The 17,976-nt window shown below is 38.1% G+C and overlaps 2 protein-coding genes across 6 annotated transcripts in view; both read right to left on the bottom strand.

The window, feature by feature from the left end:
- Window positions 1-6,463, bottom strand: part of TSG101 (tumor susceptibility 101) — a 64,537-nt gene extending 58,074 nt beyond the window's left edge. The window contains exons 1-2 of the mRNA XM_036920149.2: window positions 6,300-6,463; window positions 242-326 (exon numbers count right to left, since the gene is read on the bottom strand). Coding sequence (XP_036776044.1) covers window positions 242-326; window positions 6,300-6,341 — 127 coding nt within the window. The 5' untranslated portion in view covers window positions 6,342-6,463. The remainder of the gene's footprint in view (window positions 1-241; window positions 327-6,299) is intronic.
- A 1,429-nt stretch (window positions 6,464-7,892) lies between these two features.
- UEVLD (UEV and lactate/malate dehyrogenase domains) overlaps window positions 7,893-17,976 on the bottom strand; it is an 80,905-nt gene continuing 70,821 nt past the window's right edge. For all 5 annotated transcript variants that reach the window (XM_036920147.2, XM_057507456.1, XM_036920145.2 and 2 more), the window contains 3 exons: window positions 13,102-13,162; window positions 11,360-11,483; window positions 7,893-10,511 (listed from right to left, as the gene is read on the bottom strand). In XM_036920147.2, the coding sequence (XP_036776042.2) occupies window positions 10,344-10,511; window positions 11,360-11,483; window positions 13,102-13,162 (353 nt within the window). In that variant the 3' untranslated portion in view covers window positions 7,893-10,343. The remainder of the gene's footprint in view (window positions 10,512-11,359; window positions 11,484-13,101; window positions 13,163-17,976) is intronic.

Genomic DNA, 17,976 nt, shown 5'->3' on the forward strand with positions numbered 1-17,976 from the left:
GTTAACTTTGCATAGTTCTGTGTAAGAATATTTTTTTTAATTAAAATAAACTAAACAAATGTAAGAAGTTATTGTGTAGATCTTATAATTTTCTACCTCCCCAATACATTGATTAGGTGGAGGTTCAGTCCTATAATGGGAAAACCAACAAACTTAAAAGGAAAATGGAAAATGCATAATCATTAACAAAAAAAAGTAAACTCAAAGTATAGTAACTGGTATTTTTATTATATAAACTCACCATATGAATCCAATACTGGTTTGAGATCTTTGTATGAATTAATAACATTGGCAGTTTCACGTACAGTTAGGTCTCTGTATTTGTACTGAAAAGCAAAATAACATGGAATTTAGTTTAAAATAATGCATATATTTTATTCCTAGGTTAATTTTCTTAAAATCTTATTTTCTCAATAGTGCTCTTCTTAAAAATGTAATGGTTCTCACTAATCATTAACATGAATTAAAGCCTGAAATAACCTACACAGCTTTCTCTCCTGCCATGTATTCAAACCCTTTACTCACCTCCATTTTAGCTCTTCTTTCCAACTGAAAAGGCTCCCACCAAATCTGATCTTAATCATTCTCAGGGACCCAGCTTACCTCTCTCCTTATTCTCAATGACCCTTTTCCAGACTTACCTTTTGTGCATAATGATCTCTCCCTTTCCTTCAAACTCCAGTACTTACTATCAAGAGCAACTATTTCCTATTATCATTTGCTATTTTGTATCTTCACACACACCCCTTGTATCATTCTACTCCAAGAAAACTAGGAACTTGGTTTATAACATTCATGGCAGATTAAGAGATCAGGAGATGGGGACACCCATCTGATCAATACATTGAAGCTCACCTGCTGACAAGTTCCAATTCATATACACAAAGCCTTCAATCAGCTTTTAGTGCTTCTCTCTTAAAAAGCAGCAGTCAGCTATTCCAGAAAGATTCTAAAATAGTATGTCAGAGACCACAATAGAAAAGAAGGAACTAAGAATAGAAATAATGCAAAGAATGGAAGAAAATACATATACAGCATTAATAACTTCAAAGAAGGAAGAAATGACATTGTATCCATGAAACAAAAACACTCAGAGAAGAAAGGTGAGTTAGAAAAATACCATTCAGTAAAAGGATTAGCACATCAAGTCAAAGAAATCTCACAGGGACTAGCACAAAAAGAGAGTGGTGGACAATAAGGGAGAAAAAACAAGAAAAATTAGGGAATAAGTCCAAGATGTCAACTCGAAGGCATCTCTTCACCATATCTTGCCCTCTTCTGTCCTGACGCACTGATTTTTCCATGTTACAGGATCAGAACTATTAATGCACAAACCCATTCCTGACCTCCCTTCTCCCTCCAGCTACAATCACACTTCTCTCAGTTTCCCTTTATAGCAAAAACTCCTATAATGAGCTTCCTATATTTGCTGTCTATGACTGCTCTCTTCCATTTCTCCCTTTTTAAAACTTGTTATTGTGGAACATGTCAAACATATTCAAAAGTGGATAGGGAACTGTATGAGTTCCCTGCATCTTACACCCAGCTTCAACAATAATCAACTCACTGCCAATCTTAATCTACAACCTCATTCACCTTTCCCTCCTCTTGTATCATTCTCTGATTGTATCAAATTCTATCACAGAAATATGTTAGTACATATGTAAAGGAATTTAAAAAAACACACATACTATCATACTAAAATAATCACTATTTCCTTAATATAGTATTTGCAGCATCATATCACTTTGTTGTTTTAATCAAGAGCCAGAGTCCATACACTGCAATTTAAAATGCCTTTTAGGTGCCTTTTAACCTATAGAGTCTCTCTCCACCTCTTTTTAAAAAAATTTTTACTGTAGTTGACATACAATATTATGTTGGTTCCAAGTGTACAACATAATGATTCAACATGCTCACCCCAGTTAAGTGTGGTTACTATCTGTCAACAAAGATATTATAATTTTATTGACTATTTTCTCTGCTGTACTTTCACCCCATGACTAATTTATATTATAATTGAGATTTTGTACCTGTTTATCCCCTTCATTTATTTCACCCACCCTCCTGCCTCTTTTTTGCTAAATGCTTTATTGAGATATAATTAGTTACATACCAAATAATTCACACATTTAAAGTGAACTGTAGAAAGTCCAGTATCTTTTAGTACATTGAGTTGTGCAAATACTACCACAATCAATTTTAGGACATTTTCATTACCCCCAAAGAAACTCATACCTTTTGGCAATCACCCTCTCATTCCACCAGCCCCTCATCCCATTCACCCTAGGCAATCACTTATCTACTTTGCTTCTATCAATCTGCCTAATTTGGACATTTCATATAAGTGGAATCGCATATGGTCATTTATGACAAGCTTCTTTCACTTAGCATTATTTTGAAAGTACATCCTGTTTCAGCATGGATCAGTACTTTACTTTTTAATGCTGAATAATATTCCATTATATCACATTTCATTTACCTAGTCATCAGTAGGCCCCTTTTCTATTTTTACTCCTTGGAATTCATTTGTTGAGGAAGTTGGTGCATTTGTCCTTAGAGGCTCCTGTGGTTTGGAAATTGCTAACTGCATCCCCTTGGTGTACTTTAATATATATTTTACCATGCCCTTTCTATTACCCACAAATTAGTAGTTGGAGCTAGAAGTTATGATCTTTCTCATGATTTTGTCTAAAATTTTCCTTCTCTCTCTCTCTCTTCCCCTCCCTGATCCCTTTTCCCATCCCTCTGGCAAGATCATTTCACAGATGATGGGGTTTTTCCATGCGGTGGTACATGTTATCTGGGTATCTGTGATATTAGCAACCGCTGATGCTCAATGCCTAAATTCATTCTCTTCAAACCCACTCCAATCACGCCTGTGCACTTTCATGGAAATTGTTTGTCAAGATCCCTGACTGCCATATAGCTATATGCAATGGCCATATCTCAGTCTTCACCTTAACCTATCGGCAGCATTTGACCAAGTCAATTCCTTGCTCTTAAAACATGTTCTTCATTTGATGTCCAGCACACCACTGCTTGTTTTCCTCCTTTGTCTTTGCTGGTTCTTTCTGTTCTCCCAGCCTCTTTATATGATCCCTGGGCTCAGTCCTCTTCTTTATCTAAACTCACTCCTTTGGTGATCTCCCTCATGGTTTGAAGTACCATGTATATGCCATAACTCCCAAATTTAAAAAATTCCAGTCTGAACCTCTTTCCTGGATTCCAGACATGTATATGCAATTACCAATTTGATATCTCCACTTGGGTAGATAAGGAATGTCAAATTTAAACTGAGCTCTTTATCTTCCCCCCAAATCTACTCTTCCTACAGTCTTCATATCTACAGTCTTCCATCTGCTCAGGACAAAAACCTTGAAATTATCCTTGATACCTCTCTTTCCTTCAAATCTACACTGAATCCTGTCAGAAAACACTATTAGCCTTACCTTCAAAAATATGCAGAATCTGATCACTTCTCACTAATTCCACAGGTATAATCCTGGTCTAAGCTACCATATCACCTCTAACCTAGGTTATTACAAGAGCCTCTTTATAGGTGTGTCTCTGCTGTGCTCCTAACCTCCTACTAATCTCAACAAGCAGCTAAAGCAATACTGTTAGAACAGACCATCACACTCCAATATCACATCCCTCCAAAATCTACCATACCTTTATTTGTTACTACCTTCCCCTTTGCTCACTCTAGTCCAGTCACCTTAGTCCCCTCTGGTGTTCCTTTATCATGCATGACAAGCCACCTTTGCACTTGTTTTTCCTTCTTCCGGGAGTATTCTCACTCCAGATCATTCATTCCAATTTGCTTCCTTACCCTTTCAGGTCTCTGTTCAAATAGATCTTCTCAGAAAGACCTTCCTTTAGTATTCTATAAAATTGCAACCCACCCATCTTCGCTGCCTAACACTATTACCCTTTCCTGCTTTACTTTTCTCCAAAGCACTTATCACCTTCCAGCATACTACTCAATGTGCTTATTGAGTTGCTTATTGCCTTCTACGAGAATTTAAATTCCAAAAGTACAGAGAGGGCTTTTGGTCTAACTGTTTACTGTTGTGTCCTTAGAAACTAAAACAATGTGAGATACACAGCCATCTTTAATTTATCAGCTCTCTTCCACCTATTTAGTAGTGACTCCACCTCTAGGAATGCCACAGGTACACTATGTAAGAATACAGGTAGTTGCCTGAACGAAAAATCTAAGGTAGAAAGTTTTCTGTGCAAAGCAAGATAGACTAATGGTAAAAATATGCCTCTGTTAACTGCTAAAATGATGACAAAGAAGGTTCTTAATGAAGTTATACTTAAGTTAGGAGCTAAGATGGTGCTCAAAGGAAATTATCTGTAATAAAACATAAACAGGTAATATAATGTCATATGTCAGTTTTTCCTCAAAAAATAAAAAGACTTCAGTCAAGGCAGGTGGCCCAAAGTACTATGATGGGTGTGGGGGTTCCACAGTCAGATAAGGAGTAAAGGACTCTCACTCCAGCAATGTGTCCAGGATCCTGGCCAACAATCTCCCCACTGGATTGCACCCACCTGAACAGATCACACCTGCAGTGAGCTTTCCACCAGGAGAAAGGAACTCCACAAACTGCTCCTATTATTCTACTTACTCCTCCTACCTATCTATTCACAGGCTGGATAGAAAAGATGCTGGTACTCATAAGTGACATCATCGCTTGCAAGATACTCAAGTTTTCAGATATGGGGTCAAGAACCAGATGTTAGGTAGAATGCCCTCTCTCACCTCTTGCCTATGTCCTTTTTTGTTCTTAGGGCAAAAGAGGTCAGAGGGAGGTGGAAGCAGGTGGAGGTGTAAAATATCTTGTAAAGATATCCTGACTATCTCTGAAGGCAGATTCCTCTAGAGGAAGCTTAGGAAACTTAAGTTAAGATTCAAAACCAGTATTTGAATATTCTTGTCCTTCTATATAAATGCTTATGCTTAATTACTATACTATCACTTTGAAGATAAAACAGCATGGAACTGATACTCTTCAGTTACACAGTATGTAAAACAATGTACTGTTTTTAAAAAGGTGATATATAAGTATTAGACCATAGACCTGGGTCATGATCTTGGGCTCCCCAAAACATTCTCTACAATCAAGGATAACTACTTTACCAAAAGAAAATCAAGATGCCGAGAAGATACTGTTAGACAACCAGGAGAAGCTTTATTTTAAAAACCATCACCTTGTCTTTATAAGTTATTTGCTCTTCAAAGACTAGGAGACGATTTTACTGGGGAGGAACAAGTATATTTTTCAAAAAAATAAGTTTACACATTTGTATATTTTATTAATATTGAACACTGCTTCAATTTCTACCATTCTTCCTTTGGGCAAAAGTGTCCAAAACTCACCCACTCCCACCCTCATTGAACTAGAAAAGATCCAACTCTCAACAACTTCATGTACCTATTCCAATTATCTTCGGTAAATTGAAAGAGCAAAACATCACCCAGTTCTCTCTGGTTATCAGGGGCCACATTTGAAGTTATTATCAAGATAATTCAAGACTTTAAAATACAAAATGCCTGTTTGCTTTTAAAGAAAATGAAAAAATACACCTTGAACTGTCTTGAACTTTGAGGACCTTGAGTTACACAGGTCTTGAACTGTGAAGATCCTAAGTTCCAAGCAAACAAATGCGTGTTGTAAAAAGCACACAATTAAATACAGTTCCTCTTAGCAAATCAAAGTCCCTGAAATGGTAATGGCATTCTATTTATTTCACCCGAGGCAGTGAGGTACCGGTATTCTGGCTTCTCTAGATGTTTTTTCCTTATAACTGAGCCAATTCGATCAATAGTTGCTGTTCTCCCGCGGGTAAGGTCTGGAGTTGTGTGAGGAATACAAAACTGAAAAGGACACTCTCAGGGGACGGGGAGGGAAGGGCGAAGACTGACGGATGCCTACGTGGGGACAGGAGTGGCGGACTGCCGCTGATAGAGAATTAAGTACAATCCCCCTCTCTGTATTTATAAAAACTAGGACGAAAACTACATTGCCCCACAAACTGCTCCAAACTCTCCCCAGAGGTGCTCCGCGCCTTTGTTGACTGTCGCTGCCCACCACTTGCGCCGGCCCCGAATCGGTGATTCCTGCGCAAGGAGACAGGCATCTCAGGGCTGGGGGCCGCCAGGCGACTGGGGACTGCACTGGGGCTTCCGACCCGCCCGGGAGGCGTGTGGTCTGCGTCGGGCCAGGCCCGGCGGGCGCGGAAGGGAGCGGTGAGCGCGCCGTCCAGCGAGCGCGCCGCGGGCTCACCTTGGACATCATCTTCTTGAGCTGGTTCTCCAACTGCGCCATGGCGGCCGCCTCGCGACTCCCGTCTCGGTAGGCAGAGGGTCAGCCGCTCCGGGGCTGCCCCTGGCCGCCTCACACAATCGCACACGGAGCAGCCGCCCCCCACCCCCCCGCCTCCAATAGGAAGTCGGCCACTAAGGCAGCTCTTCCGCTTCCCTTACGTCACTTCCTAGGTAAGGGAGGCCGCGGACGGGGGGTGGGTTCCGGCCGGCCCGCTGATGGGCGGTACTCGGCCGGCCAGGTGGCGTCCCAGAGACGAAGGTAAACCTGTTTCGAAGGTCGAAACTTGGCCAGGGGTAAGACGGGCAAGTGTTCCACAGTTGCCGTTAGACTAAGGGATCCCATTCAAGATGAGGAAGGTCTTGCGAGTGGGCTTCAATGTCTGATTCATGTAGTGGGGGGGGCAGTGGATTGGGAGTCAGAAGACAGCTCTGCCGAGGACTTGCCCTTGTGGTAACAGAAGGCAAGTGCACTTCTAGTTCGGGCTTAAGTTTTTCCCAACTCTAAAATGAGAGGCTCGCATTATATGATGTCCAGGGTCTAATTCTTCTTTTGTTTTTTTGAAGCTTTAAAGTTCCTCATACTACATTCCCAGACGCGAAGTGCAGAGCCCTGGTTTCACAAGAAGCCAGGCGATTTCTTCTCTGGGAAACCATTCCCTAAGTCAGAACTTATGTGTGCCCAGGCAAAAATGACAAAATACAGGCTGCATTCTACTTGCACTGTCTTCGTGTTTCAGCCTGTCCACCGTCAAATTACAAGGCTTTGAGCGCAAGTTCATCTTCGTATCCTCATCGCCTTGTACAGTGCAAGAGTGGGTACTCGATCTTAATTGAATTTCTCCTACCCATAAAAGTTCATGATCATCAAAAAAAAAAAAAAAAAAGTTCATGATCATCTGTATTAGTCATTATTATTGCACATCAGTTTTATGAGCACAGTGTCGGCCAAGATATTGTAAAGCTTGGGTTTGATGATGCGAAATGTGATAATCTGGATGATTTTAGGGTAGTGCTAATTAGGAACAGGTTGTGCAATTTATTCCCTTCTAAATTGGCATCTAAGTGAAAGTCACATACAGAAGAGGGACTAATTGAAACCATAATAGCATCATTATAAACTGTTGTACACACACACACACAGGCTACCCCAGTATGTATCACTTTTTTGGTTATGGACACAATATGTTAGTTAAGCTCCAGTCAAACTAAACTATAGCACAGTCTATCCTTCCACAGCACCTCTTTTATGACTTAAAAGCAGTGCTTTTTCAAATTGTCGTTAAAGCCACAGCATACTCAGAGGAGTACCCTCAATTAAAGCAACTTTGCTTTATCAGTTGGGAGAGTGCTGAAAATATAGTTTAAAAAGTTTTCTTGATTAAAACAATTTTTAAAAATTTGAAAGCAATAAAATCCAGTCTCTTCATTTTGATCTTAAGCCACTTATTATGAAATAGCTAAATGTCTTGGATATTGTATGAATTACATGAAAGAATCTTTCTCTCCAATCTGAATAAATTTCCTTCCACTCAATAAAGTTGGCATCTCTTGGTGATTTTAAAGTCAAAGTTTATTTCATTCATTATCCTTGATACTTAAGGGAAATTCCAATGTAAATTAGAAAATAAATAAATTTATCTCTGCACTACAGTATTAAAGAATCATTTAAATCCAAGCCCCATTAAAATCATAACAAGAGGAGACATGACATGATTTTGGGAAAATGAGAATGTGAAAGGAAATAGAAGCATCATGAATGTCAAATTATCACCAAATCTTGCTGAAGTGGTGGCGGTGGTACCTCTTCTTGACTTATGGAACTTACAATGTGATTGGTAATACTTAACACAAGCAAATATTCGATAGAATTAATTCTGTACTGTCAACTTCTGTAGGACAAAGACTATTACTCATGGTTGAATACTCAGACTCTAACAGAACTAGGAATAACAAGATGTTGAAAGTATTTGTTGTATTGCACTGACATTAACTTATAAATAATGTAGTGAATTCTTGGTAATTACTATACTATACAGTATCTTGCAGTTAGGTTACTGTTCACAAACAAATTAGATATTTCTATTATCTAATTTCTAATTAGGTAACATATCAGAAAAGGCTAATTTAAAAAACACAAGAAATAGTTCTTTCAGTTTTACTTCCTATTTCATACAAAAAGGACAGTGAAGAAATATTGTTAGAGTAACATCAAAATAATTTAGCTGTGTATTGAAATTATGCAGAACTAATGCTTATCTCGTCAAAGTCCAAGATTTTTAGCCTTGTTAATTCTGGTAGGAATCTTAACAAACATAATATTTTTCTACTTTTCTAAACATAGGACACTGTGTATTTCACCTTTTCTGTATGGTTTAAGCTCATCATTATAAGCATCCATGATACTAAATCAGCACTGGTTTATTTCCTCTCTACCTAGGATGTGTCTGCTCTTAGAAACCATTTAGCCCCATCTGTCTGACCAACTTTGGATTCACCTATCATATGCTTTCAAAGCACCTGGGATCTTTACACTTGAAATTGTACATCTGTGGGACTTGATTACTGTGTCTCCCATATTAGATTGTGTGGGCCATGGGGGCTTGTACCTAGTACAGGTTTGCTCATCACTGTACCTGCAGTGCCTGGAATAGTGCCTAGTGTATAGCAGGCTCCCAGTCAGTAATATCTGAATGAGTAAATAAACACCTACTTCATTGCATACCCCACTCTGTTATTTGCTGAGGGCAAGTCTGGGAAATCAGGAAATCAATCTTTCTAAAAACTGTAAGAAAAAAAAAAGAAAGGTCAGCCCCTACAAAAGAATGGAAAATAATCTTTCCACAGTGTACAGAACCCCAGATGTAGGTCTTGCAACTGTTTCAGCTCTTAGGCTTTTCCCCCTTCTGCTGCTTAGAAAAAGTACAAGCTGTATGGATAGGGGCCCCTTAGCTGTGATACATTGGGCACTAAACCTCAATTTTCTCCTCTATAAAATGATGATAAAACTACCTCAATGTTTCAATAAAATAATAAAGTGCTCATCACACCACCTGAAATATGTGTTGATGTTGTTACTATTAGCTGTTGTCACATTCATAATATCTATCTTTCACATATGAAGATAACTGTTATTAACCCATCATCAAAGCATATGTACTCTGAATCATTTCTTTACAAGTGGTTAAAGGATTTGCTCAAAAAAATCAGTCCATCTAACCTCTCCTCTTAAGACCAATGGTTTTTATGAAAGCCTCATGTTTTAGCTTTAAAGTAAACTGCTCGGCTTTTTATTCACAATCAATTTCCACTAAAACTACACACTTTTCTGAATGGTTCTACTAATATAGTGAGTTGATGCAATGTTGGAGATGTTAGAAAGAGGTTATAGGCAATTTCAGAAAGAAAAGTCCCACTGGAAATTAAACTATACTTTTTCTTCATATATATTAAATGAAATTTCACTTTCCCTAATTTTAAAGTACATGTAAATTTCATTTCCACTTTTTGGTAGCTAATTAATTTGAAGATGGAAAACAAAATGCTTTACCATACTACCAACTGTACTTTAAAGAAGAAACATTAACACCTTAAGCTGTGAATCTTTTGAATGTACACCTAGCACAGATTTTGCAGCTCAATACTAGGTCTTTCTTTAGCTTGCCATGTTTACTTTAATAGTCAGAGTCATTTTCAGTATCCCCAACGTGCTAAATGTGCTTTTAGGTGAGGATATACCTTTTCAAATCATGCATATTGCAGATGAATGTCTGTCTCTGCTATAAGGTCTACAGAACAGTATAGATTTCTCAAGAACAAATAAAATTAGATTTTTTTCACTCCTTATCAAACTCCCAAAGCACTAAAATTAAAAAGTTAACCAAGAAATCTTCTACCTTAACCAAGCAGTTTGTAAGGAAAAGTAATAAGATACAGAAGTTCTTAACCCTATATATGTTGGCAGAATTAAGTGACCCCTCCTTTCAGGTAACTCTGAACTTTAAAATCAAAGTTTTAACTGTTGTTGGAGACCATGGATTGATGATGCACTGCTTTGGAGTTTCTCAGTCACTGTATCTTCTTTCACTGTAGTTTTGATGACTTCAGATACCCCATTGGTTCCAAGCATGCAAGGCAAACTTAAAAACACATTACTATTTATATCATAATATCCCTGAAATGAAAAAAGTAGGGATTATAATAGAGCTGAATCACTGCAAAAACTTTAATATCATAAATAAGGATACTTTCTTGTTTTTCTAGTCCTAATATAAATTAATACAAGCTGAACTTTAAAAAAAATATTGTCCATTTAATTTCTAAACTCAAGTTATTGTTTCAGAAAACTTTTGTGAGAAGGGAGAACTTAGCCAAAGATGCCCCCTTTGTGGGAAGGTAAGCTAGCCCCCCTGCAATATGGGTAGCAGTTTGGAGGCTAAGAAAAAAGAGTGACACAATGGCTTCCCTAGGGAGGGGCATACATGGGGCTCTGGGCACAATCAAATATGCGGTCAAATACCTGTTTTAACTTTTCCTTTCCATGTTTTATTTTCCTCCTGGTATTCATAAGGTTTTCAAGAAAATAGTTAAGCATTTATGCCTCATCTTAGCCATGTTTTAGGGACTTTATGCATGGGAGAAGGTGGTAAAGGACAAACTAAACTGGAGAGAGGATTGATGACCTGCTAAGACTAGTAGGCATGTCAGTTTGGGGTGACCTGTTTGGAGGTGATAAACAACAACCAGAAGTTTATGGAACATACAAATGTTTCTCGGGGATTCCCAAAAATTACATGGGGGTGAAAGGCAACCTGGTAGAAATACAGACTTCCCGTAGCCAAATAGGATAGGGCTTAGACCAAACTGTGTCCACCCATGTGTTACTCTAAAAGTTGGTGCTATTGAAGATACATGGGTTACAGTACAAACATTACTTTTTCTGGTTTTATAATAAAAGTTCAAAAATATGAGAAGTATAATAAAAGTTTAAAAATATGTTGAGAAAATGAAAATAGCAATTACCTTTGCTAAAGTTGATACAGAATGTACTTTCTTTTTATCATTTACAATACTGTCAACCAGGTCAGCTACTGATAATCCAACAGACCAAGATCTTTGGCCTTTTACCCGTAACAGTTCCATGGCTCTAGGTTACAAAAACAAAGTACCATCTCAGAAAATGCACAAAATATGCACATTCAGTTTTACATTCTGCTTAAGGTATTTAGGTTTTTTTATAACACAGAAATAAGAGTTATACAACAGTGGTTAGGAAAGCCTACTGCTAATCTAATGATTAAACTTTTCTTAAAATGTCAGATAAGCAGTTCACAGAAAATAAAAATGTCCTAATAACATAAAAAGAAACTACTACTACTGTTTAACTATATATGAGTTAAAACAATAAATACATCATTTCTGCCTATCAAAATTGGCAAAGATTAAAGAGATTGATGACTACTTTTGGAGAAGCTACAGGAAAAACAGGTATTCTCATAACCACTATTCATAGTGTAAAGTGATACAATCTTTTAGGAGGAAGCTTTGGCAACATCTGATCCAGAAATTCCTCTTCTAGGGAATTTATCCTATAGCAATGTGCTCAAGTGTGCAAAGATATATGTAAGCCTGTTGGCCTTATTTGATACAGCAAAAATTTTGGAAACAACTCATCAAAAGAGGATGGGTTAAATAAATCACCACCCAAATCATAGTGCCATACAGCTCTTGAGAAGAATACGGTAGGTAGATTTATATGTACAATACAGAAAAATGCTCATGATTCATTAAGGAAACAAAGCAACTTTCAAGATAATGTGAATGGCATAAACCTATTATTATAAAAATAATAAAAATTTATAATGTCCACAGACACTGAAAGAAATGTTATACATGGACACTAAGCTGATAACAGTGGTTGTCTCTGGAGAATGGGACTATGCCCAGCTTTTCATCTACTTTACAGATATCTGTAGCATACATTCTTTTTGTAAATAATAAAAAATGATATACATTAAACAAGCATACTTGGATTTCCTCCTTTTGAAAACTATAAATGCAGAATCATACATACAGAGAATCACATTAGAATGGATTATACAACACTGCTTTTCTCAGTAAGAATATTCTTTCCAGGTATATTCTAAAAGTCATAAGCTGAAGGTTTAAAAAGCTAAAAATCTCTACCACTTAGACTTCAGGAAAGTATAATATGTGAAGGTGTAACAAAAAATGGCATGAAGCTATATATAAGATATATAGGGTCCAACTCTAGGGCACAGACCCTGAAGGCCTCTGAATAAAGGCAAAATATATAAGGATCTGTGCATCCCATTTATACTATGGCTTTTCCATCCATATTGGACTAATTTCTTAATGTATTTATGTATGTATTTATGTATGATTAATAAATACATACTAATTTTTAAGTGGTATGGACAAATTCTCTTTGGAATTAAGAAAATTCTTAATATCCTCAGATGTTTAGATATAGGATCAGTAAATCACTGTCTACAAATAAGGAAACCAGTTCTGCCCTTTAAGTGTCAAGTATGTATCTGATATAAAGTTTGCAAAGCATTCTTGGATCTACTTTCAGGTAAGAAACCAAAGACTAGATAACACTGCTTCCTTGTACTTTTGGATTTGTCTGTACTACTTAGCTTTGTTTGCAGAAGCCTGGTACATGTTATGTAAACAGTTATTGTTATCTATGAAGTGCACAATTTTTAGTTGGATAAATGCAAATCTACACTCAGTGTTACCTGTTGGACAGCTGTACCTCAAAGTTATGACTCATTACTTCTTGGCCACTCCATGTGGGCACTAAAAGTGAAATGAAAAATTAATTGTATTTCATCAATAAATCTCTTAGTATTAAGATGTGATAAATGATCATTTATAGTCAAAGGTATCTGTATTAAACTTTACATAAATGCACCCTCCACCCCAACCCAACCGACAGTTACATTTTTCCACTGATGGCACTCAATGTGCAGGGCACACAGATTTGCCCTGGGGTGAGAAAGACTGAGCTTCAACCCCCCACAAAACCTCAAAGTCTATTCGCAGCCTCCTTACCTGTTCTCTCTCATCACCTACAGTTCTACAAGGACCATTTTACTGTCCTAGTAGAAAATTTTCTTTTCTCAGCAGGCTATGTGTAATAGGCTTCATGTGCTGCAAGCACTTGGCATTTGTTCCATTGGAAAATATACTGATACCTCTTTCACCAGGTGAGGAATAATTTGGTCACCTATTTTGGGCTAGATTTCTATAGCTGTTAGAGAGGCAGCGCCCTGTTTTTCTTTTTTTTTTTTTTTTTTTAATAATTATTTTTTATTGAAGGGTAGTTGACACACAGTATTACATTACATGAGTTTCAAGTGTACAACACAGTGGTAGAACATTTATATACATAATTCTAGGTTCCAGCTATCACCCTACCAGGCTGTTACAATATCTTGACTATATTCCTTATGCTCTACATTACATCCCGGTTACTAATTTATTTTACCATTGGAAGTCTGTCCTTTTTTTTTTTTTTTTTTTTTTTTGTGAGGGCATCTCTCATATTTATTGATCAAATGGTTGTTAACGACAATAAAATTCTGTATAGGGGAGTCAATTCTCAATGCACAATCATTATTCCACCCCAAGCCTAATTTTTGTCAGTCTCCAATCTTCTGAGGCATAACAAACAAGTTCTTACATGTAGAACAAATTCTTACATAATGAATAAGTTACATAGTGAACAGTACAAGGGCAGTCATCACAGAAACTTTCGGTTTTGCTCATGCATTATGAACTATAAACAGTCAGTTCAAATATGAATATTCATTTGGTTTTTATACTTGATTTATATGTGGATACCACATTTCTCTCTTTATTATTATTATTTTTAATAAAATGCTGAAGTGGTAGGTAGATACAAGATAAAGGTAGAAAACATAGTTTAGTGTTGTAAGAGAGCACATGTAGATGATCAGGTGTGTGCCTGTAGACTATGTGTTAATCCAAGCTAGACCAGGGCAATAAAACATCCACGTATGCAGAAGATTTCTCTCAGAGCGGGGGGGTGAGGTTCTAAGCCTCACCTCTGTTGATCCCCAATTTCTCACCTGATGGCCCCCCTGCGACTGTGCCTGTCTTAGGTTGCTCCTCCCTTGAGGAATCTTACCCGTCTCTGGCTAACCAGTCATCTTCCGGGGCCATACAGGGAAATGTGAAGTTGGTAAGTGAGAGAGAAGCCTTATTGTTTGAAAAAGTTAGCTTTTTACTTCTTTGCATATTTATGCCCTGTGGCTTGTATGCCCAGCATTTGTCTTGAGGTATCTTTACCACTTGGAAGAATTATGATACTCGGTAAATTTGATATGAGGCACGAATTCTATTTAAGGGTTGTAATTAGGAAGGAAGAAGAAAAGCTATAGAAGTAGCAGGCGGAAGAAAACATGGGAAGATTGATTATTTCTTTGATATATCTTCTTGTAGAGTAACTTCAGCATGTATAGGTTTTAAGCTACTACTTAAATTGCACACACACATTAACATAATAGGAGTATAGTTACATAACCAAAGCATATCTGTAATTACCAGCCATCTGCAGTGAAACCAAGAAAACCAGTTAGGCACCTTAGGCATTTGTGAAAACTTATCTATGATATGGTGGATATTGTCCAACTGAACTAGAACAGTCTGAGAGAAATCAGACAAATTAAAACAACCCATTCCTGGGGACTGTTCACATGCCATATGTTCTTTTAACAGTAAATAGTTTTTAGTTGTAAGACTTTGGAGCGCTACAATTTGCACTTCTCCAAATTCTTGGTTGAGTTCCAACAGTATAGATCCAGTCCAATTTTGTTGTTTTACTGTATGCACAGGCCAGCTTAGATATCTCCTTCCTCATTCCCATGGCAAGTCCAGGAACTGGTGGGATGAGTGCATCTACAGCTGTAGCAGTGCGTGGATCTTTGTTGGGGTTTTTTGATGATCATCTTCTGGCATGAGTCTTCCAGAGAGTGCAGATGTTGGAAGTTCTTTTTCATATCGTATCTTAGTTCATTTTCGGGGTAGCCCAATTAGGCTTTGATCCTCTGTATAAACACAAACAGACCCTTTGCCTACACTTTTATATGCCCTTTATACCCTTGTGTAGAACTCGTTGGAGGTTACCACACAGGAACTGCCCTTTTTTTTTTTTTTTTTTGCTATCACTAATCTACACTTACATGACGAATATTATGTTTACTAGGCTCTCCCCTATACCAGGTCTCCCCTATAAACCCCTTTACAGTCACTGTCCATCAGCATAGCAAAATGTTGTAGAATCACTACTTGCCTTCTCTGTGTTGTACAGCCCTCCCTTTTCTCCTACCCCCCCATGCATGTTAATCTTAATACCCAGCGCCCTGTTTTTCTAAGAGGATCTTTTGGGTTCCCATTTCCTCTTACTACATCATTTATAAAAACAAAAAGTTCAAAGCTGTGTACATGAACAGGATATTTATACCACACTTTAATATTACATAGAAATTGCCAGAAACTTTTGAAATCTTACTAATGTTCACCTGTTTCCCATCTGTCTTAAGTATTCTTTGGTACAAATCAGTAATGTACAAAATTACATTCCGATATATAAAACTACGTTTGAGATGTAAGTCTTCTAAACTGTTTTCAAACTTAGGCCATTTAGTAATATGTTGGCAAAAAAGGACTCCATATGATTCAGATGCCTCCTCTCCTCAAACTGACTAGAAGCTTCCAGAGGGCAGGGACCATGTGGTGTTTTGTGTCTTCTACAGATATTCTTTTCCATGGTAAAGAATGCACAGGAGATAAAGAACTGATGTCATACACAATCCATAATTATATTTGGTAACAAAGAAGAAAACATACTTGCAACAGTGAAGTTGAAAAACATGGAAAACTTTTAAAAGTTTATATGTTAAGTAAAAAAAGGTAAAACCCAAAGTTGTATGAAAAATATAAGTACCTGTGGACAGATTATGGATTTTTTAAATGTTTTATTTGGATTGAATTATTTCCAAAGAAGTTTTTGTATGTTACTAGTATATTCACAACAAATAGAAAATTAGGGGAAAATATCTGCTTAATTAAATACAGCATATATAGACTTTGGAAAGATGAATAAAAGGGGCAAGATAGATAAAAGACAAGACAAAGGACATAAAAAATCTGAAAATTAATTATGCATATAAATATATATATGTAAAACTTTATCTCTCATCTCTGAGTTCTGACTTATAAGAGCCACGAGAAAAAAAATGGAGGGAGAAAGCTTCACAATGTTCAAATTTGCTTTTCACACAGTCATTAGAATTTTCAATTAAGTTTAGGTGGACTTCACTTCATTTTTCTGTTCATTTACTACCCATCTCTTCAAACTCCCTAAATGTATATCCATCTTAGTTAAAGGAACCCTTTCTGAGGGCCAACCTTTGGATTTCTAAAACACCATTTGAAAGAGTTATCTGAGAGGCGGAGCCAACATGGCGGCGTGAGTAGGACAGTGGGAATCTCCTCCCAAAAACATATATACTTTTGAAAATAAAACAAACACAACTAGCCCTAAAAGAGAGACCAGAAGACGCAGGACAGTGGCCAGACTGCAGCTACACCAGCGAGAACCCAGCGACTGGTGAAAGGGGTAAGATACAAGCCCCGGCTCGGCGGGACCCGAGCGCCCCTCCCCCCAGCTCCCGGCGGGAGAACAATAGGCAGAGCGGGAGGGAGACGGAGCCCAGGACTGCCGAACACCCAGCCCCAGCCATCCGGGCCAGAGCGCAGACACAGTACGTGCCCAGGGGGCCCTGGATACTGGGGGAACAGGGAGTAAGACCTCTGAGCGGGTGCCGAAGCTGATGTCCCTGTGACAAAGAAAAGCGGGGGCTTTTTGAAAGTCTTAAAGGGACATGGACTTAACAGCTTGACGGAAACAACCCAGGTCACAGTACAGCAGCTGGAAATTACAGGGAAAACTGGGTGCACTAACCCCCTGGGCAACAGCTCTGAGTCCCCTCACGGAGGCAGACAGTCAAGCAGCCCCCCCCATCCATTACCCCACCGGGCGCTGCGAAAGCAGAGAAGCAGCCTGAGACAAATTCCGCCCACAGAAAGGGAAATTTCTCCCTTCCGGCCAGGCAAGACACAAAGACCCACTCTACACGCAATTACCCAACACAAGCCACTAGGGGTCGCAGTTGTCCCAGTAAAGAAAGGCCAGTAGCAAGTGAAAATTTTGGCCCTCCCAGCTGACAGTCAATAGCACCTGTCAACATGAAAAGGCAAAAATATATGATCCAGACAAGACTAACCCAGACAGCTTCGACATCTGGTACATCTTCCCCTGAGAAGGAATCTGGGGAGATAGATTTAGCCAGTCTTCCTGAAAAAGAATTCAAAACAAAAGTCATAACCATGCTGATGGACTTGCAGAGAAATATGCAAGAACTAAGGAAGGAGAATTCAGAAATAAAACAAGCTCTGGAAGGACTTCAAAACAGAATGGACGAGATGCAAGAGACCATTAATGGACTAGAAAACAGAGAACAGGAACGCAGAGAAGCTGATGCAGAGAGAGATAAAAGGATCTCCAGGAATGAAAGAATTTTAAG

This window comes from Manis pentadactyla, chromosome 9, assembly GCF_030020395.1.
Source record: "Manis pentadactyla isolate mManPen7 chromosome 9, mManPen7.hap1, whole genome shotgun sequence".
Classification (NCBI taxonomy): Eukaryota; Metazoa; Chordata; class Mammalia; order Pholidota; family Manidae; genus Manis; species Manis pentadactyla.